This window comes from Narcine bancroftii, chromosome 13 (genome assembly GCF_036971445.1).
Source record: "Narcine bancroftii isolate sNarBan1 chromosome 13, sNarBan1.hap1, whole genome shotgun sequence".
NCBI lineage: Eukaryota > Metazoa > Chordata > Chondrichthyes > Torpediniformes > Narcinidae > Narcine > Narcine bancroftii.
In genome coordinates, this window is record NC_091481.1 from 34,591,103 (window position 1) to 34,616,591 (window position 25,489).

At 44.2% G+C, this 25,489-nt stretch overlaps 2 protein-coding genes across 3 annotated transcripts in view; one reads left to right on the top strand and one right to left on the bottom strand.

The window, feature by feature from the left end:
• Positions 1-25,489, bottom strand: part of LOC138748370 (uncharacterized) — a 32,673-nt gene extending 7,184 nt beyond the window's left edge. The window contains exons 1-7 of one of the 2 annotated variants that reach the window (XM_069908454.1): positions 25,263-25,489; positions 24,644-24,770; positions 23,377-23,617; positions 23,197-23,290; positions 9,764-10,409; positions 7,762-7,877; positions 1,630-1,683 (exon numbers count right to left, since the gene is read on the bottom strand). In XM_069908454.1, the coding sequence (XP_069764555.1) occupies positions 1,630-1,683; positions 7,762-7,877; positions 9,764-10,409; positions 23,197-23,290; positions 23,377-23,507 (1,041 nt within the window). In that variant the 5' untranslated portion in view covers positions 23,508-23,617; positions 24,644-24,770; positions 25,263-25,489. The remainder of the gene's footprint in view (positions 1-1,629; positions 1,684-7,761; positions 7,878-9,763; positions 10,410-23,196; positions 23,291-23,376; positions 23,618-24,643; positions 24,771-25,262) is intronic. The other variant, XM_069908453.1, reaches the window with a different exon arrangement.
• On the top strand, positions 9-18,858 carry LOC138748373 (uncharacterized). Its single transcript, XM_069908460.1, has 2 exons — positions 9-103; positions 13,984-18,858. The coding sequence occupies exon 2, from the start codon at positions 14,053-14,055 to the stop codon at positions 14,689-14,691; it is 639 nt and encodes a 212-aa protein (XP_069764561.1). The 5' UTR covers positions 9-103; positions 13,984-14,052; the 3' UTR covers positions 14,692-18,858.

Genomic DNA, 25,489 nt, shown 5'->3' on the forward strand with positions numbered 1-25,489 from the left:
AGTTCAATCTCACTTCTTCTTCCAAGTTCTCTGGATGCAGGCAACCCTTAGAGTGCACAGAATTTAACATGGATAAAGTTCACCAGGCTTTGGTGCTCGAAAGGTAAATGTTTACCGCTCAGGAAGGTTCTTGTAGGGTTTGCAGAGAGAGATTTGTTGTTCCAGGATTTCCACAACTGAGGTACCACCATTAGTCACCTCAAGGTCTCGCTGATGAAACTTGCCCCATCAGGGTTTTCCAGATGGTAACCTCTTTCTTCAGGCTACCACCACAGAATTCCGTTCTGTTCCTCTTATTCCAAGAGAAACACCAGACAGATAGCACTTCCAGCCATCCACTGCTTTGAAACTTTGTTTCCAAACAGCTCTTCCTGGCTTGTTTCAGCTGTGACTGTTCAGTCTCTTTCAGTGTCACCCACACACTAGCTGAGAGGGCTTGTTTTCCCTTTTTTTCTGAACAGCCATAAAGCCCATGTGACTCTCACTTACAAAACCCCCACCTTCTTCAGCAAACAGGAGTTCTCCTTGGTCAAAATATGGTCTTAGCACTTCTGGTCACCCAGAAGTGACCTTTCTGTATACTCTGTCAAAACCCTTGAAAAGAGCTTCCAACAGCCAGAGTGTCTCCAATCCATTCATTTAATGATATCATTTCAATTAGGACCTACTTGTGAAATGTGCATCACATTCTCCAGGTATCCTGCGATGTTATTGAATATGAATCTTCAGTCTTTCAAATAAGATCTGTTTTAAAGTGTGTGTATGTATGTAACTCACTAATCTTACCAAAATCCCAAATATTTATTACACCACCATTGTTCAACTTCTAGAACTGTTCTACACCAAAACAAAGCAGCAATCTCTAGTTTGAAAGGTTACACCACTTCAAAAAGGAACAAATACTTGTTTTTTGAGGACCAAGTGCTAATGTATAACTTGATCTTTAGTCTCATTACCATTTCACTTCAGACTTTAAACATCAAATGACAATTGCACATTCACATGTAGAAATCCAGAAGGATATTGCTGCAGCTCTTTGTAGAGCTCTACCCTACTTCAGGTCACCTACTGCCAAAACTCATGCCTTCTTTTGTCGGGTCCACACCTGTCCCACCTCTTGTTTCATGCTAAGAATCTGCTGACCTGCGCAAGTCTGGACAATTCTTGCTTGCAGGAATATTCTTAAGGGGTTAATGGCTTCATTTTTGAAAGTTTAAACACTTCCAAGGCCTCACTTTTCACCAACTTTCACATTACTACCACCAAGATTCTGGTTCCTCTTATTTCCTGCATATCCAGGTCTTTTCTCTAGATGAAGCCATACCTTCAACTGAAAAATTTCCCATACCTTCAACTGAAAAATTTCCTTTATAACTTTTTCTTTTAAAAAGTCAGTCAAATGGCCTAGCAGAGCATGGAACAATGGACTTTAGTTCTTCACCTCCTCCTCCGACCCCCCCCCCCCCACCTCCCAAATTAAAAGTGGTGGAGAACAAATTCCTAGCTCAGTCAGCCTTTGTTGCCACTTTAGAAATGACTAATTAATGTTGCAACAGGCTGCAGCATTAAGGTGTTGTGCAAGTGGTCAATAGCTACAATTTTCAAGAGAGTCCTAACTTTGCTACTTACTGCATGGAGAGGACTTCTAAGATCAGGAGAATGAACTTCCAAGTCAAATTGTGCCTGCCAAAAAAAAGTTTAACAGTATTAAAGCAAAACATTCAGAATCCTGTAGTGGATTCAATAGTTGATGACATTTAATACAGAAATACAAGGGGCCCAGAATGAAGGGCCACACGTCAAAACACAAAAGCATAAAATCAATGCCAAAATTAGATTAAAAGTTAATCTGGATTTCTGTTTAGAGCACAAATTATAAACTTAAAATAAAATAATCTTGAAAAATATTTTTGGGACAGGATACTGAGAAGAAATTGGTGAAGTCCAGCATAGGTCCGGTCTTTGTATTTTGTAATGCAATCTAAAACACATGCAGCATTTCTAAATTACATTTATTTTGTGACTGAACAATCTGGAAATGCTTCAGAAGCATATTCCATTTTTTAGAATTATTATAGCCAATTTCAGAAATTCACCAAGATCTCAAGATCAGAGGACTTAAATGCTCCAAAACCACAAATTGGGAGGCAGGTTTCTAGAAGCAAATTTAGAAACTGTAAAGCTCGTCGAAAGAACCAAAGTCTTGTTGATCCAAACAAAGGCTTTTATTAGCAAAAGACAGGAGCTCTTCACAGGTGGCCGACCAGTCCGGAATGATCCGACCTGGCTAGGGACACAACCCTTTTAAGGCCCAGACAGTAGGCGTGGCTAAGCTCTCAGCCAATCGCTGTAAGCACAGTCATTACATACTCTAGGTACTGTAACTATATACATTGGTGATAGGTCTGCACTATCACATTCACCCCTTCTTGGAGAACTGACCCTGGGGTGGAAGGGCTGAAGAGGGAGAAGGGAAGGAAATAAAAAACGAGGGAGAGAATGAAAGGAAGGGGTAGGTTAAGGACTGTAGCGGTCAGGGGGTCTGACCATCCGGCGTGACCGCCGTGGTGCTGGGATTGGGGTCGCTGGAGTGGTGTCGTCAGCGGGCTCGTCGGGTGCAACCGCTCCTTCGCTCAATTCCCCAGCCGTGTTGTTGGCAGGGTGGCCTGGGTCGTTGGGGTGCTGTTGGTCCTTCTGTCCCGTCACAGGGCCTGGGGAATAAAGAGTTGGGGAAGGTTGGGTTGCGGGGGTTGCTGAGCCTACCGCGTCCTGAGCTAGGTCCCGCACCGATATAGTGTCCTCCCACCTGTCTGGGAACTCAACGTAGGCGTAAAGCGGGTTCGTGTGGAGTAGAATCACTCGGTCGACCGAGGGGTCGTTCTTTGAGTGCCGGACGTGGCGTCGCAAAAGGACAGGGCCAGGGACGGTGAGCCATGCCGGTACAGTGATTCCTGATTCGGATTTCCTCGGGAAAAGGAACATCCTTTTGTGGGGGGAGGCATTTGTTGCGGTACATAGGAGGGAGCGGATGGAGTGTAAGGCACTAGTGAGAACCTCCTGCCAGTGAGAGGTGGGGAGACCTTTAGACCAGAGAGCCAGTGTAACCGCTCTCCAGATGGTGGCATTCTCCCTCTCGACCTGGCTGTTACCGCGTGGGTTATAGCTGGTGGTCCTGCTTGAAGCGATATCACACTCCAGAAGGTACTGTTGCTGCTCTGTGCTCATGAATGAGGACCCCCTATCGCTGTGGATGGAATTGGGGTACCCAAAAGTGGCGAAGATACTGTGAAAGGCCTGAATCACTGAGGTGGCGGTGGTGTCTGGGCAGGGCACAGCGAACGGGAAGCGGGAGTACTCGATGGCCGTAAGGATGTAGTTATTACGGTTGGTCGACGGTAGGGGCCCCTTAAAGTCTACGCTAAGACGCTCGAAGGGGCGGGTGGCTTTGATAACGTGGGAGTTCCCCGGACGGAAGAAGTGGGGCTTGCATTCAGCGCACACAGAACAGGCTCGGGTCATGGAGCGAATCTCCTCGACTGTGTAGGGTAGGTTGCACGCCTTCACAAAGTGGGCAAACCTAGTGACCCCTGGATGACAGAGCGCCTCATGGAGTTTCTGTAGACTGTCCATCTGTACGCTGGCGCACGTCCCCCTGGAGAGCGCGTCAGGCGGGTCGTTGAGCTTACCAGGCCGGTACAGGATGTCATAGTTAAAGGTGGAGAGTTCGATTCTCCATCTGGCAATTTTGTCGTTTATCTTACCTCGCTGGGTGTTGCTGAACATGAAGGAGACCGCGCGTTGATCAGTCAACAGTGTAAAGCACCTCCCAGCGAGGAAATGTCTCCAACGACGCACTGCTTCAACTATGGCCTGGGCCTCCTTCTCGACAGAGGAGTGTCTACTCTCTGGACCCTGGAGGGTTCTGGAGAAGAAGGCTACAGGCTGACCGGCCTGGTTCAAGGTGGCTCCCAGGGCGAATTCGGATGCATCGCTCTCGACTTGAAACGGGACAGACTCCTCGATCGCATGCAGCGTTGCAGCGGCGATGTCGGATTTGATTCGATCGAAAGCCGCTCTGGCTTCGGTCGAGAGGGGAAAGGAGGTGGTCTTGATAAGAGGACGCGCCTTGTCAGCGTAGTGTGGAATCCATTGGGCGTAATATGAGAAAAAGCCCAGGCAGCGTTTGAGTGCTTTCTGGGTATGGGGGGGTGGGGGGGTAAGTCCATTAGGGGACGCATGCGGTCAGGATCTGACATCGCAACCTAGAATCACAAGTCGTGTGGTCCAGAAGACACACTTGTCAAAATTGTAGGTCAGGTTCAGCTGACCGGCAGTTTGAAGAAATTTGTCTAGGTTGGCGTTGTGGTCCTGTGCGTCGTGGCCGCAGATGGTGACATTGTCCAGATACGGGAAGGTAGCGGTTAGCCCGTTCTGGTCCACCATCCGGTCCATTTCCCGCTGGAATACCGCTACACTATTCGTGACCCCGAATGGTACCCTGATAAATTGATACAGCCGCCCATTCGCTTTGAAGGCCGTGAATGGTTGGTCCTCACAGCGGATCGGGAGCTGGTGGTAGGCTGAACATAGGTCAATGGAGGAGAATATCCAGTATTGGGTGATCTGGTTCACCACATCTGTGATGCGTGGCAGGGGGAACACTTCCAGGAGCGTGAAGCGGTTAATAGTCTGGCTATAGTCGACCACCATCTGTAGCTTTTCCCCGTTCTTGACAACCACCACCTGGCCTCTCCAGGGACTTGAACTGGGTTCGATGATGCCCTCATCCAGCAATCTACGCACCTCACTCCTAATGAATTGCCTGTTTTTGTAACTATATTGCCAACTTTTGGTGGCCACAGGCTTCCAGCCAGGGGTAAGGTTTGCGAAGAGTGCTGGCGGGGCAATCCAGAGTGTGGAAAGGCCGCAGGAGTGGCACCGGGGCACGGGGTGGGTTGTTCGGGTGCTTCAGGAGTGGAGCAATGGCAGACTGAGAGGGGGGCGTGGGGTCCCCCAAAGTGTAGGTACACCGTTCGAAACTGACACTGAAAGTCTAATCCCAGCAACACTGGGGCGCACAATTGGGGAAGGATGAATAATTTGAAGTGGGTGACCGTTACGCCCTATACTTCCAGCGTGGTGATGCAATACCCCTTTATCCAGGTTGAGTGCGACCTAGTCGCTAATGAGATCCTCTGGGTGGTGGGGATAATGTCAAGTCCGCAACGGAGGGCCAGATCTGGCCGGATAAAATTGTCAATTGACCCAGAGTCAAATAAGCAATTGGTGTAGTGTCCATGCTTTCGTGAGGGGATGAGAGCATTGCTGATTTAGTGTTATAGAAGCAGCCACTGATCCTGTCGACAGGGGAGTTCCGCGTGTTGACGTCACGCAATGGGATGATGTCATAGACGCAGTCAGCGCTGGAGGTGCAGGTTGGAGGTACTCCCGGAAGTGCTGTTGAGGCGGCATCAGCGGATGAAAGGTAAGTAGTGGGGTTTGTTGCTCGCGGTTGGCGGTGGGTAGGTAGTCGGTCGCGGCAGTCGGGCCCCAGCGGTTGTCAGCGATGGACGCTAGGGCGAATACCTGGTTGGCCGCGGCGGGTCCCCAGTCGGTCGCGGTGGCTGCACCGGCGGCGGCGTGGGCAGCGGCAGCAGGGGAGCAGGCAGTGATAGCGGTAGCGTCGTCTCCGGGGGTGGCTGTGGCGGTGGCAGCATTGGCCCCGGGGGTGGTCGTGGCAATAGCGGGCGCTACAGTTGGGACGAGGCCAGGTCAAGTGATCTGCACGGGGGCGAGAGGCGGGCCAACATCATGGTTGCGAGGGTGGGCTGCCCCTTCCGGGTTCAGCATCTCCATGACGTCAGGCGTTGCCGTGCAGGGGAGCCCTCGCTCTCAATGGACGAGAGCTCTGGGGAAGAATAGTTTGAATGGGATAGTGGCGGTTGGGCTCAACACGAGGCACTGTGTTTGCCGGCGGCCATTTTAGACCTACAGACTGCAGCAAAGTGGCCCTTTTTAAAGGCACTTCTGGTACCTGGCTTTTCTTGCTGGGCACTGGGTCCTGCTGTGCTTGTCCCTCCCGCAGAAATAACATTTTGGGTTCGCAGGGGGCAGTGTAGCAGCCGCCGACAGGCCGTCAATATATTGGGGGGTGGTAGGGTAGAAGGGCACTCTACTCACATCAGAACGTGGGGTCCAGTCCCTAGAGAACTCGTTTGACTTTTAAGGCTGTATCCTCCATGGTGATTACAATCCGGGCCACGTCCTCTAGTTTTTCTACCCCTTGTTCGAGCAAGCGCAGCCACATTGGCATCCCGGACGAGATCGTTTGTGATCTCGGCAGCAGTTTTGTCCAGTTACAGTCCTTGCCCAACGCCTTTACTACTTTTAAATATGCCCTGCTGGACTCGCCGGGCTGTTGCTTCCTCGACGCAAGCACGAGCCGGGCATGAACTCTGTTCATTGGTTGATCGTACAGTTCTTTCAGTGCCTTTATGGCTGCGGTGTAAGTGGTCTCATCCTGGATGTTCTCGTAGACTCTCAAGGACACCATAGACAGCAATGCTGTTAGATGCTGGCTATCCTCCTCCACCTCAATGAGCCTTAGGAAGTTTTCAAAGTTCAACAACCAGAACTTAAAGGCTTTGAAGGCTGCAGCTGACTGTGGGTCGATATCAAGTTTTTCTGGCTGAGTCAGACGCTCCATCCCTTTTTAAAAAAATTCTTTTTGCTAATAAAATTGTAGAGCTCGTCGAAAGAACCAAAGACGTTGATCCTAACCAAGCCTTTTATTAGCAAAAGACAGGAGCTCTTCACAGGTGGCCGACCAGTCCAGAATGATCCGACCTGGCTAGGGACACAACCCTTTAAGACCCAGACAGTAGGCGAGGCTAAGCTCTCAGCCAATCGCTGTAAGCACAGTCATTACATACTCTAGATACTGTAACTAGATACATTGGTGATAGAAACAGGAGCCAGACATTAGTCCTCAAATGCAAAAGAATCTGGAATAGGTGGAAAAAGTTGAAAGATATGAAACCTGTTGATCCTGAAGCTCAGGAACAGGCTTCATGAATGCACGCAGAGTGGGAGATCATTTTGATGAGTTCCTTTACTCTGTCCACTACAATAGCAGGACTGCCTAGTGGCCAATCATTTCCACACCAACGTGTGCACTGCCAAACTGAGGCCCCCTGCAAATTGGGGGAGAAACACTCAACATTCTGTCAGGGCACTCTCCACTGGATAGCGTTAACATCCCCTTCTGTACGGGATGGGAAGACAGGGGAGTGGCCTATGTCTCCTTTCCTCCAGCTCTCCACCCCCTTATCTCTCCATTCAGAGTTATCCCCCTCCCACCATCACTTCTCAGCTTTGTCCTCCTGCCCCCTTTCCCACATCTACCTATGCCCCATTTCCTGTGGGCCTGGGCTCTTTCCCACTATTTTCTTCAGGCACTCATCTGATTTTTGCTCACACTTTGAAGGCCAAAACAAATTGGTTATGTATCTTTACTACATAAAAAAACTGTAACTTGCTAAGTATCTTCAGTATTGTGTAAACAACATTCATAAAATTCATCCTTCCCTGCACACTTTCATGTGACTATTCCAAAAAGGAACCCCTTCCAGATCAGAGTAGATCCTACTCCCAAGAATTTTCAGTCATTTCCCATATATGCATAACAAATTCACTTATTAGCACAGATCTTATTCTTTTCTGGAAAAGAATGAAAGATTTCAGTGGAGGAGCCCAATCTACCTGTAGGTGTCTAGCAAAAGCTTCATCCTCTTCCAACTGGGCAAAACGGACATAGTTATCAGTTGAATCATCGTCTATTATTATGGGAGAGTCCCATTTCCACTGATCAGAGGAATCTAAGAACAGATGGTACAACATGGAACATTACTGTCTCATTTCCAAACCTCAAGACAAAGCAAGCCAATTGAGCAAAGTTTGAAATGTTAGAAACAGTGGCCCAAACTGAAGACCCTATGGGTTAGCAAGAATACAGTATTAAGTACAAGATGCAATCAAGTACCAGTTTATTAAATTGTGTAAAGTCCAAATAAAGAATCTAGTTTATTAGGAGAGAAACATCATACAGTGGAAACTGCTACCATCATCTTGCCAACCACGTTACTCCACCATGCAATGGTGACAGACTCTAGAAAAGGTCTGGATGGCCATTACCATTTTCTGACATCCCAGCACCCTACAAAGGTAAAGTTTCCTCCCTAGTCACTTTAAATCTTTCCCCACACATTAAAATTGTGCCCTTAAACTTTCTCTGGGGAGAAGACCAACCATTGAACTTATCCATGCCCCTCATGAAAGCAGGCATGTAGCAACAGTGAGGGTAGGACATTTTGGTCAGCATGGGCAAATTGTACCAAAGAGCCTGTGTCCATGTGGATAACACTATTGACTGATCTTGTACACTTCTATAAAGGTCACCCTTAGCCTCATGTTCCAGAAAAAAGCCCTCTTTAAAAATCAAGCCTTCCATTCTCAGTCATATGTTAATTCTTTCTGCACACTTTCCAGCTCAATATCTTTTCTACTGTTGGGTGACTAAAATAGAGCTCAATACTCTTTGGTCTTAATGTTTTGTACAGCTGTACAAATATATCCCATTTCTTGAACTTAATGTCCTGACTGATCAGGCAAGTGTGCTAACTTCACCTTGTCCACCCATGTCACTTTTAGTGACCCATGTACTTGTATCCATAGATTGGTGTTTTTTTTTTTTAAATTGATTAACAAAAACCCTTTACACAAGGTATATTAATAGATCTGTTCCACACCACTTTCCAAGGCCCTACTATTTACTAGTCCTTCTGGCTTGATCCAAAATGTATTAATTCATCTGCTAATTAAATGCCATCTTTGACCCACTTTAAAATTGCAAGAAGGTCTCAATTTTTAACGTGCTGAAAGGTTTAAATATTTTATGGAGCTTAAACATTTTATTTCAGTTTGAATTTGCCTTATTCAGCTTTACAAGACTTGCCCCCATTGGACAGAAGTGCTGGACACATTCAGCAAGCCCCACAGTGTTCGTTGAAGGCAAATATCTACAACTAACCTTTTGGGCCTGGGCCCTTTGTTGGTCATACATCTTTTCCTTACGTGGATGCTGTAGGACTTGCTGAGTTTCTCCAGCACTTGTGTATTAAGTGTGGTTATAGCATCAGCAAACTTGGTTTCATACTTGCACTAGAACCTGCCTTCAGTGAAGCACTCCCCCAAATCATAATGGAATCAATTTGTTTAATAAAATACAACCATTGTGAACCCATCAAGGTCTAGTTAGGAAAGTCAAATCAGTCAGCTTGTGTATTATACTTCCCTGAAGGAGACTCTGCAAAGAATCATCACCCTGTTGGAACTCTACTCATTAGAAGGATATTACCCAGGAATGAGGCAAAGAAAGCTTTGAAAATTAAAATGAATTACAATCCAAGTATTAATAAGGAACAAGGTAGATTGAAATCTTACAACTGATAATCTTGGTGGAATTTTAATGCTTAGTTGGGCTTGTTACCTTTCCACTCCATGGGTTAAGATTAATTTAAGAACCCAGAAACAACTCTTCAGTGTTTAAATTGCAGGGAGAATAAAGTGTAGGTCTAGACAAGGAGCCAGAAGATTTATGGTTTGAAAGAACTGTTCTGATACAAGTCCCACAGCATTTTCTCCTACCAAAAGTATTAAGGACATTGGTATCTAATGCTCAATTATGCAAGATATAGAAACCTACCTAGTATTTCACTCTCATGCAAGAGATCAATGCAGTCACTTGTACCACATGTTAATGTTTCAGGATTTGAAGACTCTGCTGGCTTCAAAGCAGAGGACACTGAAGGGTGCATTAGTGATCCCACAAAACCCAAGGAAGCTCTCAATGAATGTACGCACTCATTTTCCTTCAATTGCGCACTCTCCATCTTGTGTACTGAAGAACGTCTTGAATGTGAGTTACGGGCAGTTGGGAAATCTTCAGAGTTTGACGACTTGGCTCTTTTCATTGCCGGTGAACAAGAACTAGGCACAGTCAAAGTGGAATGAGAGTTTCTGTTAACCCAGTAGTTTGTTTGAATAGGAGACACATTAGAAACTCTAGACTTGGGAGAGAGTTTTGACTTTTCAGCAGGGGATATTTTTGATGGTACTTCCAAATATCTTTTAGAAACAGAAGCTATTTTTGTAGAAGCTGTGTTTGACTTCGGAGACTTTTTACTGAATACTAAACTTGAGGAAGATTCACTTTGCTTTAAATGAACAGAAGTCTTCTGCTGTAAAGAGGGCAAAGCAGCTTTGCCCTCCACATATAATTGCTTGCCACACTGAGGAGTATGAATTGCGGTAGTCCTAACGAGGCACTTCTTTGGTTGATGGATAGTAGCCTATAAACAAGAAAATAAGTTTTTAATTTTGTTGAAAGTTATTATCTGCTTATTATTCCAACTTAATTACGATATTTGATTGAATGACAGAGGCTTTTCGATTCATCAGTGTCTTGCATACAAATTTTCCACTTTTGATCCATACACTCATCCACAATCTTGTTAATCCAGAGTTTGAAAGGCATTTCTGCCTCCACTCTCCTACTGAACAATCTCAAATAACTTGCCCCTCACATCAAGAAACAAAGAAAATCCCAAACTTAATCTACATTTCACATTGCTAACTTCTGCAAAGAAACCAGGCCCCTCCTATTCACTCTTTGTAAAATCCAATGTCAACTAAAAATCCTTCCTATTCAGTTTCCAATAACCTGCCAGCCTGGTTTACTTTGTTCCACTGCATTCGCACATTTTGCCACAATCATCCTCCAGTCGACTCCTCAGCCTTTCGTGGCATTACCCATGTCTTCAGCAATTATTACTAGGTCAAGAGCACAAGTACTTCTATATTGCAATTGTTTTACCGTGATACAAATGCCACTTGAAATTGCCTTTCCAATCACTAGTATCCTTCAAGATATTCAATAACTATTTGTAGAAAATTTAACCCTTTTCTTTTCGTCATGCTTTACATGACTAATATTTCCACCCCCCCCCCCCAATCTTCACATGTACCGTTTTCAGTTGACAGCATCATCATTTTAAATGTGCACAGCAGACAATCTGACATGTCTAGCATCTGACATTTTAAACTGTTTTCCTTGTTCACTGTCCAGATCAAACACTAGAAATAGGAGCACTTGTCTTCAATGAGATCAGGGCTGATCTGATGCTAGACTCAACTCCACCTGCCTTTTCCCCACATCCTTCAGTTCCCCAACTATGTAAAAATTTACCCAAATATATTTATTGAGGTAGCCTCCACTGCTTCAATGAGCAGCAAATTCCACAAATTCACCACCCTTTGGGAAAAGCAGTTCCTCATCTCCATCCTAAATCAAATCTTGAGGCTATAATATCAATACAATATAATCTGTTAGATTAAAATGTGGAGCATCTTGAATGAAGTGATAAGATTTAAGTGTAATGCATCTTTTTAAAATTAACATATATCCATATATACTGTATTTTCACACATGTAACAATCAAATTGTGTAAAAATATTTTTGTACAACTCACACTCATAACACGCAGGTGTAGTATTCCAAATTCCAACTGGCAAAATCAATTTGCATTTAAATAGGAAATGAGACAAAGCACATACTAGTATCTGCCACAATTAATCTCTTGCAATTAACACTCAACTTCCCCAGAAGTGTCAATCATCCATTATATAGTAACACATTAGCCGCTTTCAGGTGGCCAGGATACCCCAATATAAAGCTGCCTAAAGTACCCGAATCCAGTAGGTGTATTCTCCACTTCCGAGCGCCCCCCCAGGCACCTGAAACCGGGTGGGACTATGGCCACAGTTGACAGGAGCTGGGGTTTGCTCCACGGTGCCTCTCCCCGTTGTGGACCTTTCAGGTGCCAGAACAGCACCTTCAGCATTTCTATCTGAATTTCGCTTCACACACACCCACAGCTGGCTCCGGAGCCACATTCTCACAGTGATTCCACCTGAAATTGGCTATTAACAAACTTTGAGGGGAATCAATTAAATAGATCAAAGACCAGCGTCAGTGTTAAGCAGGATTTTAATTCTAATGTCTCAAATCAGAGGCACTTGATATGTTGATCTCCTTCCTCAGGGATGGGTCTGGGGAATTAGGTGCAGTGCCCTAGCCAGAATATCCTGTTTATAGGAATATCAAGCATTCAGTACAAAGATGTTTCCAAGATCAAAGTTACCCACAACCATTCTTTCATTGCCACCATTTCTACGGTCTCTATAAATTGCTGGCACGTCTTTGCCACAACTGCTCTCAATTGCGCGTTTTCTTTCAACAGTAAAAATATTCTTGTATTTTCTTTGGCTTGGCTTCACGGACGAAGATTTATGGAGGGGGTAAAAAAGTCCACGTCAGCTGCAGGCTCATTTGTGGCTGACCAGTCCGATGCGGGACAGGCAGACACGATTGCAGCGGTTGCAAGGGAAAATTGGTTGGTTGGGGTTGGGTGTTGGGTTTTTCCTCCTTTGCCTTTTGTCAGTGAGGTGGGCTCTGCGGTCTTCTTCAAAGGAGGCTGCTGCCCGCCAAACTGTGAGGCGCCAAGATGCACGGTTTGAGGCGTTATCAGCCCACTGGCGGTGGTCAATGTGGCAGGCACCAAGAGATTTCTTTAGGCAGTCCTTGTACCTTTTCTTTGGTGCACCTCTGTCACGGTGGCCAGTGGAGAGCTCGCCATATAATACGATCTTGGGAAGGCGATGGTCCTCCATTCTGGAGACGTGACCCATCCAGCGCAGCTGGATCTTCAGCAGCGTGGACTCGATGCTGTCGACCTCTGCCATCTCGAGTACCTCGACGTTAGGGGTGTGAGCGCTCCAATGGATGTTGAGGATGGAGCGGAGACAACGCTGGTGGAAGCGTTCTAGGAGCCGTAGGTGGTGCCGGTAGAGGACCCATGATTCGGAGCCGAACAGGAGTGTGGGTATGACAACGGCTCTGTATACGCTTATCTTTGTGAGGTTTTTCAGTTGGTTGTTTTTCCAGACTCTTTTGTGTAGTCTTCCAAAGGCGCTATTTGCCTTGGCGAGTCTGTTGTCTATCTCATTGTCGATCCTTGCATCTGATGAAATGGTGCAGCCGAGATAGGTAAACTGGTTGACCGTTTTGAGTTTTGTGTGCCCGATGGAGATGTGGGGGGGCTGGTAGTCATGGTGGGGAGCTGGCTGATGGAGGACCTCAGTTTTCTTCAGGCTGACTTCCAGGCCAAACATTTTGGCAGTTTCCGCAAAGCAGGACGTCAAGCGCTGAAGAGCTGGCTCTGAATGGGCAACTAAAGCGGCATCATCTGCAAAGAGTAGTTCACGGACAAGTTTCTCTTGTGTCTTGGTGTGAGCTTGCAGGCGCCTCAGATTGAAGAGACTGCCATCCGTGCGGTACCGGATGTAAACAGCGTCTTCATTGTTGGGGTCTTTCATGGCTTGGTTCAGCATCATGCTGAAGAAGATTGAAAAGAGGGTTGGTGCGAGAACACAGCCTTGCTTCACGCCATTGTTAATGGAGAAGGGTTCAGAGAGCTCATTGCTGTATCTGACCCGACCTTGTTGGTTTTCGTGCAGTTGGATAATCATGTTGAGGAACTTTGGGGGACATCCGATGCGCTCTAGTATTTGCCAAAGCCCTTTCCTGCTCACGGTGTCGAAGGCTTTGGTGAGGTCAACAAAGGTGATGTAGAGTCCTTTGTTTTGTTCTCTGCACTTTTCTTGGAGCTGTCTGAGGGCAAAGACCATGTCAGTGGTTCCTCTGTTTGCGCGAAAGCCGCACTGTGATTCTGGGAGAATATTCTCAGCGACACTAGGTATTATTCTATTTAGTAGAATCCTAGCGAAGATTTTGCCTGCAATGGAGAGCAACGTGATTCCCCTGTAGTTTGAGCAGTCTGATTTCTCGCCTTTGTTTTTGTACAGGGTGATGATGGTGGCATCACGAAGATCCTGAGGCAGTTTACCTTGGTCCCAACAAAGCTTGAAAAACTCATGCAGTTTGGCATGCAGCGTTTTGCCGCCAGCCTTCCAGACTTCTGGGGGGATTCCATCCATACCTGCTGCTTTGCCACTTTTCAGTTGTTCGATTGCCTTATATGTCTCATCCAGGGTGGATCATCCACTGAAGAGGTACTGGGCTTCTCCTCCAGGAAAAACAAGGACTGGTTTGACGAAAACAGCCAGGAAATCCAGGAGCTGCTGGCAAAGAAGCGAGCTGCCCACCAGGCTCACCTTACAAAGCCGTCCTGTCCAGAGAAGAAACAAGCCTTCCGTCGCGCATGCAGCCATCTTCAGCGCAAACTCCGGGAGATCCAAAATGAGTGGTGGACTAGCCTCGCCAAACGAACACAGCTCAGCGCGGACATTGGCGACTTCAGGGGTTTCTACGAGGCTCTAAAGGCTGTGTACGGCCCCTCACCCCAAGTCCAAAGCCCGCTGCGCAGCTCAGACGGCAAAGTCCTCCTCAGCGACAAGATCTCCATCCTCAACCGATGGTCAGAACACTTCCAATCTCTTTTCAGTACCAACCGCTCAGTCCAAGATTCCGCCCTGCTCCAGCTCCCTCAACAGCCCCTAAGGCTAGAGCTGGATGAGGTTCCCACCCTGGATGAGACATATATTCTTGTATAACAAGCACACAATGCACAGGGGTACCTGGATTGTAAAATATACCCTATCACTATTTTTAGATGTGAAATTTCAATGTTAATAAAAATATTGAAAAAGAATCTTAGCAATCCGATACCCAAGTATTAGACTAGATAATAATCTAGGCCATCTATACAAATTAAATTATCAGCCATTAATGAAATTACAAGAAGACTTAGAACATTGGAAAGATTTACCACTAACACTGATAGGAAGGGAAAATTGCATTAAAATGAATATCTTCCCCAAGGATACAATACTTATTTCAATCGTTACCAATTCCCTTAATAGAAAAATTCTTCATTGAGCTGAAGAAAATAATAAGGAAATTCTTATGGAAAAGGGGGAAACCGAGTATAGCGGTAGATAAATTAACAGAATGATACAAACAAGGGGGGCTTACAGCTATCAAACTTTAAGAATTATTATAGAGCAGCACAATTAAGATAGCTATCAGATTTTTATCAAACAAGGGAAAAACCAGATTGGATCAGGTTAGAGCTAGATAAAATAGGGGAGAAGGTACCAGAACATATACTTTATAAGTGGGACGAAAAGCTGGTGCAACATACAAGTTCACCAGTACTGCACCATCTGCTCAACATTTGGAAGAAGATTCACATTGAAAGGAAAAAACAAATTACCAACTACCAAGATTATTATTGACGCAAAATCAACTAATCCCTTTCACAATAGATAACCTTTCCTTTAGAGAATGGGAGAGAAAAGGGATCAAAAGAATAGAAAATTGTTTTTTTTGGGAAATAATTTATTTTCTTTTGAACAAATGAAGTACAAATATGGTATAACTCACGGTACAATGTTTGCATACCACCAACTGAAAACCTACTTGAAGGACAAATTGGGAAGCAGACGGAGGTTTCCAGAAGGAAGCAATTTTGAATATGTGATTACAGACACAATGATAATTAAAAGATTTATAACAAACATGTACATCAAACTGCAAGAGAAAGAGAACGAGGAAACAAGCTGTAAACCCAAACAAAAATGGGAACAAGATCTAAACATAAAGTTAAAGAATGAAACATGGGAAAAGCTATGCTCTGGAACTATGAGAAATACAATATAATTAGTTACACAGGTTAAATAAATTGGACCAACGGAATCAGATAGATGTTTTCACTGTAAGGAGGAAACGGGAACAACAGTACATGCAATTTGGGCATGTGAGAAAGTGGAAAAGTTTTGGGAAGATCTAAATCAGGTATTAAATAAAATCACAAAAAGCAACATAGCAAAAAATCCAGAGATCTTTCTTTTAAGTAATATAAGTAGTAAAGAACTAGGCCTCAATTTGGATGAAGCACAAAAAAAGATTTATTATGATAGCCTTAGCTGTAGCAAAATAAATGTATAATGTCAACCTGGAAATCAGAAGAGAGCCTGAGAGTACAGCAATGGTCCATTGGAAAAAATAACAATTAAAAACGTCACAGTATTCGAACAAATTTGGGAACTGTACATGGAACACAACAGAGGGCCTACCGCGGACTTCCACCCCTTAAAATGACAGAATGAGAAGACGACGAAATGAACTGACCCAGTGTGTAAAAGTAGATGACACAATTTTCTTGTTTATTTTCATTGTGTGATGACATTGTTTAATGGGTTTACTGTCTTGTACATGTTGAACGTTTAGTGGGTAGGGAGGGGGGTGGGAAGGAGGAAAAGGGGAAAAAATGACACTGTATATTCAAGAGGGAAATGTTTGTGTATTTTGGTCAATATGGTTCATAGTGTGAAAAATTGTTTTAAATTTTAAAAAAGAATCTTGAGGCTATGTCCCCAATTTTGGTCACTCTCTCTTTTCTCCCCCCCCCCACCCCAATTGAAACAACTTACCTACCACAATCTTATCTACACCTTTCATAATTTTACACATTTCTACAAGATCCCCCCCTCATTCTTCTAAATTCCAGTGAGAACAGGTAGTCCTCGACTTCCAACCTACGCAAGTTAGATCCACCCACACATATGACCAAAATTTTTTAAAATCTTTATTAAAACTACTGTTCAAGTACATATTTTGCATTAAAAGTACTGTGTATAGCGGTTGCATCTGAGTCTGCGGTCATAATGGACACAGCTTCAGCACCAGTTAACGCAGTTAGACTTCACTTACTCCTGTCGACCTATTTTGAAAGGACGCATAAACAACAACACCTGGCTCTTTGAGCAGCGAAAGGAACTACCATTCCCAACTTTGGCATCCGACGGATCACAATTGGAATAGGTGGGACCACATTCCATTGGAATTGTATCATAGCTTCTGTTGCTCAACCTATTTTGGACGCGGACTTTTTACGATCCCACGACTTACTGGTGGACGTGAAACGGAGGAAACTGGTTCATGCCACCACCTTTCAGACACTGGAATGCAACAAAGGGAGAGTTTCCCAGCTCGGGGTACATATGCTGCACAAGGATGCCTATGCCCTGCTCATTAAATTTCCCCAAATTCTCACTCCTAATTTCAATGCCTCAAAAACAGTCCATGATGTCTCTCATTAAATAGACACTTCAGGCCATAGACCACGATGTTCAGGCATACAGTACAGCCATTACTAACCTGGAGACACAATAGGTGGCACCACAACAGGGCAGCCCAACCCTTCTTTGTGATGTGTCTTTGGGCTACCCTAGACCATTGATTCTGGCATCATAGAAGAGACGCATTTTCGACCAGATACTCAGCTTGTCTCATCCGTCCATCAGAAAATAAGTCAGGCTCATGTCAAATAAATACATTTGGCATGGACTAAAAGACATCGCTCAATGGGCTCAGACATGTGCCTCCTGCCAGACAGCCAAAAATCAGCGGCACACCAAGGCACCTCTTCAGCCTTTATCCAGCAGTACACAGGAGGTTTGAATAAGTGCACGTGGACCCGGTCGGGCCATTGCCAGTATCTCAAAACACGAGATACATTTTAACAATGGTGGACCATTCCACGTGCTGGCCAGAGGCCATCCCGTTGCCATCCAGAGACACTGAAACATGTACTAGGGCATCCATTGTCAATTGGATCACTAGATTTGGTGTCCCAACGCACACAAGTTCAGCCCGCAGAGTGCAATTCATCTCTGCCTTATGGTCTGCCTTTGTGCGCTTTTGTGGCTCACTCCTGCACCACACTACAGCATACCATCCACAGTCCAACAGCCTTGTAGAACGTTTCCAATGGCAACTAAAGTCCGCACTCAAGGCCTAATTGGGTCGATGCGTTGCCATGGGTTGCCCTGGGAGTTCACACGGCCCCAAAGGAAGATTTGTCTGCATCATCAGCAGGGATGGTTTATGACATGGTCCTTACAGTTCCGGGGACATTCGTTTCACAACCCACTCTGACCTGAATGTCCTTCAGCAACTTCGACATGGCATCACTAACAGGAAACTTATTCCTTCAGCTGGCATGAAACCCCTAAACAACACATGCCCTCACAGCTCCTCGATACTGATTTTGTACGCAGACAGGTCCCAGGACCGCCGTTACAAAGACCACGAGGGCCCCTTCCACGTGATTAAGAGGGACAGAGTTGTGTTTACTTTGGACATTGGGGGACATTCACAGCTGTTTAGTTTAGACAGATGCAAGCCTGCCCATATGGATCCCACTGCACCCATTCAATGCCCCCAGCCCAGATGGCGTGGGCGTCCTCCTAAAGCACACGCAACTGGAGTTTTAATTTCTGGTGACAATTCTGGGGGGGGGGGGGTGATGTAGTGGACCGAGCGGGTGCACGGCAACGCAAACTGTCTGCGGCACAGTTCTGCAGGCCTGCAGAACCATAATACAGGCGCTGCATACGATGTGGCAGCTGTATAGCGGGCCAAGTGGGCGCACAACGCAGCAATGCAAACTGTCACCAGCACAGTTCTGCGGAACCCTAAAGCAGATGTCTGCCTACTCATCTAATGGACTGCACGCAAGGGATGCTGAGTGCCCAGGAACGGCACATTGAGCTGTTGAGTCACCTGCTGGAAGGTGCAGGACACTTACAAGGCTAAATTTAAACCTGCCGGTCCCGTGGATCAACAGCAATCTCATTGTGTCATCTCCCCTTGTCCTGTGGAGCCCGGGACCCACAGTATATAAAAAAGAAGCCTGTAAACCCTGAATAAATCAGTCTTGAGTTGACTTCTCTGGCGTGTGTTTGTATTTCTTTAGCAGCTCTACCGTAGTAGTCACTACAATATATTCAAATCATGGAAATTTGAAGTTTGGAATTCATAAGGCACAAGGGACCATTTCTAGAAAATGTGCTACTTTGTAGTGTCCATTTCAAGAATCAAATAGGGACCAGAAATTAACATCCAGTCACAAAACCATCAATTTCAGTAAAAGGGTCCCTCTGAAAAAGTACCACTCACAGAAATATAGTTACTAGTTTGGCAGGTACACAATTGTAAAATGATTCACCAGTGGAGTACAAGTTTGCACACACCATTGTAGGAATGCAATATGGTAGCTAAAAAAAAAAAAATTTTTTAATTTATTCACAGCAGAAAGTTTAAAGAGACCAAAATAACACATTTAACAAATAGTGAACAAGTGGACAGATATTTGCTTCATTTTCATACATCTCAAAATATCAAGAAAAGTAGAATTGATTAGAAACAAAAAACTCCATAGCAAAACAAGCTCTCACATTAAATAGAATTGAAATCAAAATTTATTACACCCAATGACAAACTAGTAAGGTTCTAAGCAATCACTTCTCTAATCATCTCCTATCTCCATTGGTTCAGGCAAAGATTGGAAGACAAGTTACTCAAACAGTAGAACCATCACAAGTTAAAATGTAACAATTCATTAAAAGGCACCATAACCAAGATGAAAAGAGAGAAACAAAAAGAAACAGACAAATAGCATAGATGAGCATTTAATCTGTTTTGACAAAACTGCTGTTGAATATCTCACCAGTTCTCAAACAGGGCCACAGATTGAAATCAATTTTTTTTTTTTCACATGGTCAGCAAGAGAAGCAAAGAAGAAACTAAACTTAACCACTTCACAGGTAAAGACTTTGAATGTTCTAATGAGGCCATAGCCAAAAAGGTTGAGAATGGCTGGACAATACAGTGGAATTGGGAAAAGACCATTCAAACTTTAAATTGCTTTTCATAAACCAAAAGGCATTGTGCAAGAGGTTGTCACGTGAAATTGAAGGCTTGGAATGAAGATAATGTTAGTACAGTGAAACCCCAATTTAACACAACCCAATTTAACACAAATTTGGATACAACCCGACCTCTCCTTGTGGGAGGCTGGCAAGTGGAGTTGGAACTCTGGCAGCCCCACAGGTCAGCCCAAGACGCACACAGAGGTTAATAGTTAAAACAGAGAGCTGAGCTGGTCCAACAGCAGCAGGCTTTTGTCCAGGTGCAGCACAGACAGGCTGCGTGCCAGTGCACTCTCTGCCAGCATAGCCAGCTCCCTCAGCTTATACAGCTGCCGATGGTTCTGCTCCTGCAGTGAGCCGATGTCCATGTCACAAAGCCAGAGTGTGGTCAGGTTGTACAGGTAGGACAGGGATTCAGTCAAAATGGAGGGGAGATAGGTTGAACAAGTTGCCGAAAGCACCCGGTTCCACGCTGTTACTGATATTCTCGCTGCACAGGTGTAACCCCGATTTAGCACAAACCTGCTTTTCTCGCGATGCCATTTTATGGACCCAAACATTATAACAGGGTTTCAGTGAACAAGTAGATATGATTAGGGCGAATGAGAAATATCCAGGAAGCAGATGGTCATGTCCATTGACTAGTGAAGCACCTTTAGATGCATTACCTCTTGACCCAGCTACAAGTTTACTTTGTTCTGAACTAGTGGGAAGCAAGTTACAAGTCTACAGGAAGACAGAAGTTAACCAAAGAATTTTCTGAGCAAGAAAATGCCCCTTAGTTCTTTGACAAGATCACACTTTATTTTCTCCACAAAATCTGACATCTCAACTGACGATACTCTGGAATCCTATCCCCAAACTTTTACAAAGTATTCCTCAAAATGAATTTCTGATCAAGAATTTGATAACACACGAGGCACTTTGAGCTACAAAACAAAAACTCCAAGTTACCATTACTAAGAAAGCTTGGAAACCAAATATTCTAAGCTACATTTAAGATGGGCAAAACAAAAAAAGGTGGAAAAATGCAATGAGTGGAAAAGAACTTTGATGGAGGCAACTGATCAAGGAAGGCGAAGCAGAGGCAAGATCAAACATTGCAAAGTTAGAAATAGAAAGCTCCACACCAAAATGTTGTGGATAGCAGAAAACCAAAAGTATAGCATGAAACTTTTAATTAAATCGACAGGGACAATAATAAACTGAATAAAGGCAGAGCATCTTTGATCAAACATTGCTGAGAAAAGTCATCCAGGAAGCAGCTCTCAAGATCAGATGGCAAACAAGATCAATCAGCATGTGATCCAAAGGTTCATTTATTTTTAAATATTTTTTTTACAAAATAAATTACAAGTGTAAGATTCAAAAAATATGCAACTCATTCTTATTGGACACAGCACCAATAACCAAAGTATTAGATTCTCATGTAAACAATTTCACAAGAGTTATCAGGATAGATGCAGACTTCCCAAGGCGAGACTAGAATTAGGAGTGAACCTTTCATTTAGGATTCATTTCTGCATGGAGAATGATAATCCTCAAGTCTCCATTTTGGAAAATATCATGGCAAATCCCGAGGTCGTGGACCAAAACATTTCAACTTGAGTCTACTCCTGATCAACCTCGCACTTTATTACTCGTTGCCCCCAACCCTCAATTCCCCTTACTCCATATGGCCTTCTAAAGGGTCAATCTTCAAGAAGCAATTTTCTACTCGTATGGACACCCCTGGATATGCCTAATGAAAAAAAAATGCATTCTCAATTACCCCACATCCAAACATTTATTTCAATTCAGACTCTTCTAAACAAGTCCCAAACTACCCAACTTTTTCTTGTGAACTCTCCTTTATCATTTTAATGAACCTTCCCCAGCTACCGGCCATCAAGGACTCCTGCAACTTTTAAGCACTTGTCAAACATTTCCTAGAAGACTGCAAAGATTGATCAGGCATGGTTTCCATTTCATGAAGCTATGCTTAACTGCTTGATTAGGCTTGGCAACCAACTATGCTTTCCACAGTTGCCTTTTGAATCTCACAGCTGCTTGCCACACCAAGTGGTTTGTCCTCTTAGTCCACTGCCAGGCAAGGCCAAACACACAAGAACTGCACTGCATTCCACTTGGGCAGTGTACAACTCAATGTAGAGTTCAATTTCAGGTAACCCACACCTGCTCCCCATCACTTCTCTCTTCCTGATCCACAGGTCCACTTTCTCTTTCCAACCCACCGAGATTTTTCCCATTTACCACCTGGCCCCATCAACCCTTCATTTGGATTCACCCACTGCTTGTCAACAACCATTCACCCTTGTATATCAGCCCTCTGATTATTCAACCATTTCCTTCCATGGGTGCTGCCTGACCTGCCAAATTCTACAGCTGTTCATTTTTGCTTTGCTACCAAGCTTCTTAAATTAAACAATTTATACAATAACCTGTTCAAATTCCCTTCATCAGATTTTTGGAAGAACAATTACAGTAATACATTCATTCTTAATAGGTAGAACTCTAGGATACAGGTCTCAAGCTGGCCACGCCAGGTTACTTAGTTCATATTCTCCAAGACAAGGCAACCAGAACTACCCAAAACAGGTGTAGTTGCACAACTTCTATTTTTGTCCTCCAGGTGAGAAAAGCAGTCTCTAGACAAGTTTATTCTTCAGTATGTTGATAACTGGATTATACAAGTTTCATTTACAAATTATTCCTTTCGTTTAAAGTTGGTAATCAATGTGACATTCACTGATCACAATTTTAAGCAAATATATGAACAGAAAACACTACACACAATACCACTCTGCAAAGGCTTCTGAACTGTTGTGTCCCCCTGCATTTATCCTGGAGGTACAGTTTTAAACCTCAAAGTAATGAATGCAATATTCTATGCAAACGCCCATAAATACATTCCTCAGCCTTCCTCAAACTCAAAATGTAGTATCATCAGGAGCATTAGTTGGCTGATCAAGCAGTATTTACTGGTTAGAATATCTTGATTGAAAGTCGAGATTTTTCAAATAGATTTGTTTAAAATTCTGGTAACAGCCAGCCTTCTCCAAGAATAGTGGTTTTCAAACTTTTTCTTTCCACTCGCATACCACCTTAAGAAACCCCTATGCCATAGGTGCTCTGTGAGGGATTACTTAAGGTGGTATTCGAGTGGAAAAAAAAGTTTGAAAACTACTGTCCTGGAGCCTTCACACGCCTTGTTTGTTGCAAGGTAGCGTATCCCAAGATCCAAGTGTAGGACCAAAGGCAAGCCTTTTACACCAACCATGGGGTGCACGTCAATGAGTGGTAATGATCGGACTGCAAGTACAAGATAAAAGGCCAACTCACAGATCTGGGCTCTCTCTCATCTTTAGCAATGCTTCTATCTTGGGTTGCAGCTGCTGTTTGACAAGGTTTACTGTTTTGCTTGGAAAAAGTGGGGCTTAAAATAAGAGTGACAAAAAGTGAGAACACAAGATAAATTTATGCAGATTACACTTAAAAAATGTTTTAATTTTTTTTAAATACCTGGGTGTCTCAGGAATTTCAAAGTCTGAAATATCAGAATCCACATCAAATAAACATCCATCATTTAAAGGATCAGAGCTGAGATCTGTTATTTCATCACAAGATTCATTTCCATCCAAAGTCTGGTCCATGATTCAAGTTTTAAAAAAGCTACAGGTGACCCATTAATTGGAATGCAAGTCACAAAAAGCAAATTATCTGCAGTTTATGGCAAACTTGGTTCCAATGCAATCCTCAAGATCTGCATCAAAAAAAAGAGGAAATTATTACATGTAAACATGACTATTTCAACAGGGGAGAGAAAAAGTTGGTGAACTATCCCTGGTACAGACAATTTCTTCGAAAGTGCAAGGCCATGAAGTCAGCCTTTTCACCTGCTGATTTATCTGACTAAGCTACACTGCTAGATAGATCCTGACTAACTATTTAGAGTAAACAGAATAACTTATTTCTAGGAATGTACACAACTTAATCTTTGAATATCATTTAGATTAATTTATTCACAGATGTAGTACTTTACCCAAGTTATTACCTGTACTACATGGTTTTCACCTATATTTGGCTCTGGTGAAATACAATCTCACCTTCAAAAATATGGGTGATTAAAATAATATTTAAAATGTTATCCCTGTTTGCTTTAGAGTAAAGATAAACAACATTGATACAACAGCAATGAACAGGTTCATTTCATACTAACTCCAATGAATTTAAAGCACGTTTGCAATTATATTCCATGTACTTGATTATATGCTCCAAGAATTCCATTTCTCCCATCAGCCAAGCAGTAACTGCTCCACTAAGAGCCGCTGCTGCATAGCGCCTGGTTCAGTATGGATCTCTACATTATTTCAGTGATCACATGGGTTTCAAGTTTCTTCCCTCACACTAAAGAGGTGTTGGTGATTAATTCACCACTGCAAATTACCCCTTGGCCCATAGGTGGGTTTGAATCTCAGGAGGGTCAAATACAGAAAGAATAAAAATAGAATTAGTGCAAATGGGTAGCTGATAGCTGGCATAATTGTGGGCTAAAGGAACTACGAAACTGCATCTCCAACTCATTCACCTGACAACAATCCAAACTCAAATAAATCAAGGAACCATTAAAAAAAAGTCAGGCATTTCTAACAAAACTAGAGACCAAAAATGTATGGCAGTTCCAAGGAAGATCTATTTTCTCTGAAAACACCTCCAAAAGTACATTAACAAAAAGAAATAGCAAGACCAGTCAGTGAGTAGCCAAGCCAAAACAAACAAAATTCACTACCTTAAATACCACAAATCATTCTCAGCCATGCAGCAACATTTCTGTACAATACAGGGCAGATGTCTGCTCTAGAGAGAGAGAGACCCTCAGAATTCTAGTGCCCCTCATGGCTCACCTGCAGAAAGATCTTGGAAAATAGATCAGAATTTATTATCATGAGCAAGTCATAAAATTCAGCGTTTCCATCACACATTACAACCATCTTCCCCATTGAAAGTACAAACATAAACCAAATCATTGCAAACAGAGCCTCAAATTCTTACTGAGGAGGTAGGGCAGAAGCAACGAGGAACAGGATATCTTATATAATAGCTCAGGCTTGTCAGTCTCATCCAGGAGGACACATCCAAAGGCTGCTTGTCCCACGTTACATCTAGTGCAGCAAGAAGGGGGGGGGGGTTCCTACGAATAGTTTAGCTCCAACCCCCTTTTCAGCCGCACAGAGAAGAGAGAACCTGACAATGCAGCCTGTAGACCACTCCTGATTCACTCCTAGTCCCAAGCCTGCATCCACTTTGAAGTCATGCTTTGGGAGGGAGGGTGGGGAGGGGCAGGGAATTGCTTTGCGCGGAGCCAGGTTGAAATCAGACCGGCGGCCGTAACCCCTGGGCCGAGCTACCTTCAGCAGCAGCACCACCACCGTGGATCGTAATCGCGGGAGGGCGAAGCGCCGCCGCCGACCACCCGTTCAACCGCCCGCTCAAGCACTCGCGCAGGCGCGCGCCCTCCTTCCCACTTGATTGGCAGAGGCGCCGCCGGTCCAGGTTTCATCGCCCTCCGCGTCCTCCGTCATTGCAGGCCGGACCACCTCATTGGCTCCTGCCAATCCGGCCGGCGAGGAATTGC

Bases quoted from the DNA above. Each gene is read 5' to 3' on its own strand.
- LOC138748373 (XM_069908460.1), top strand. From the start codon at position 14,053: ATGCAGTTTGGCATGCAGCGTTTTGCCGCCAGCCTTCCAGACTTCTGG.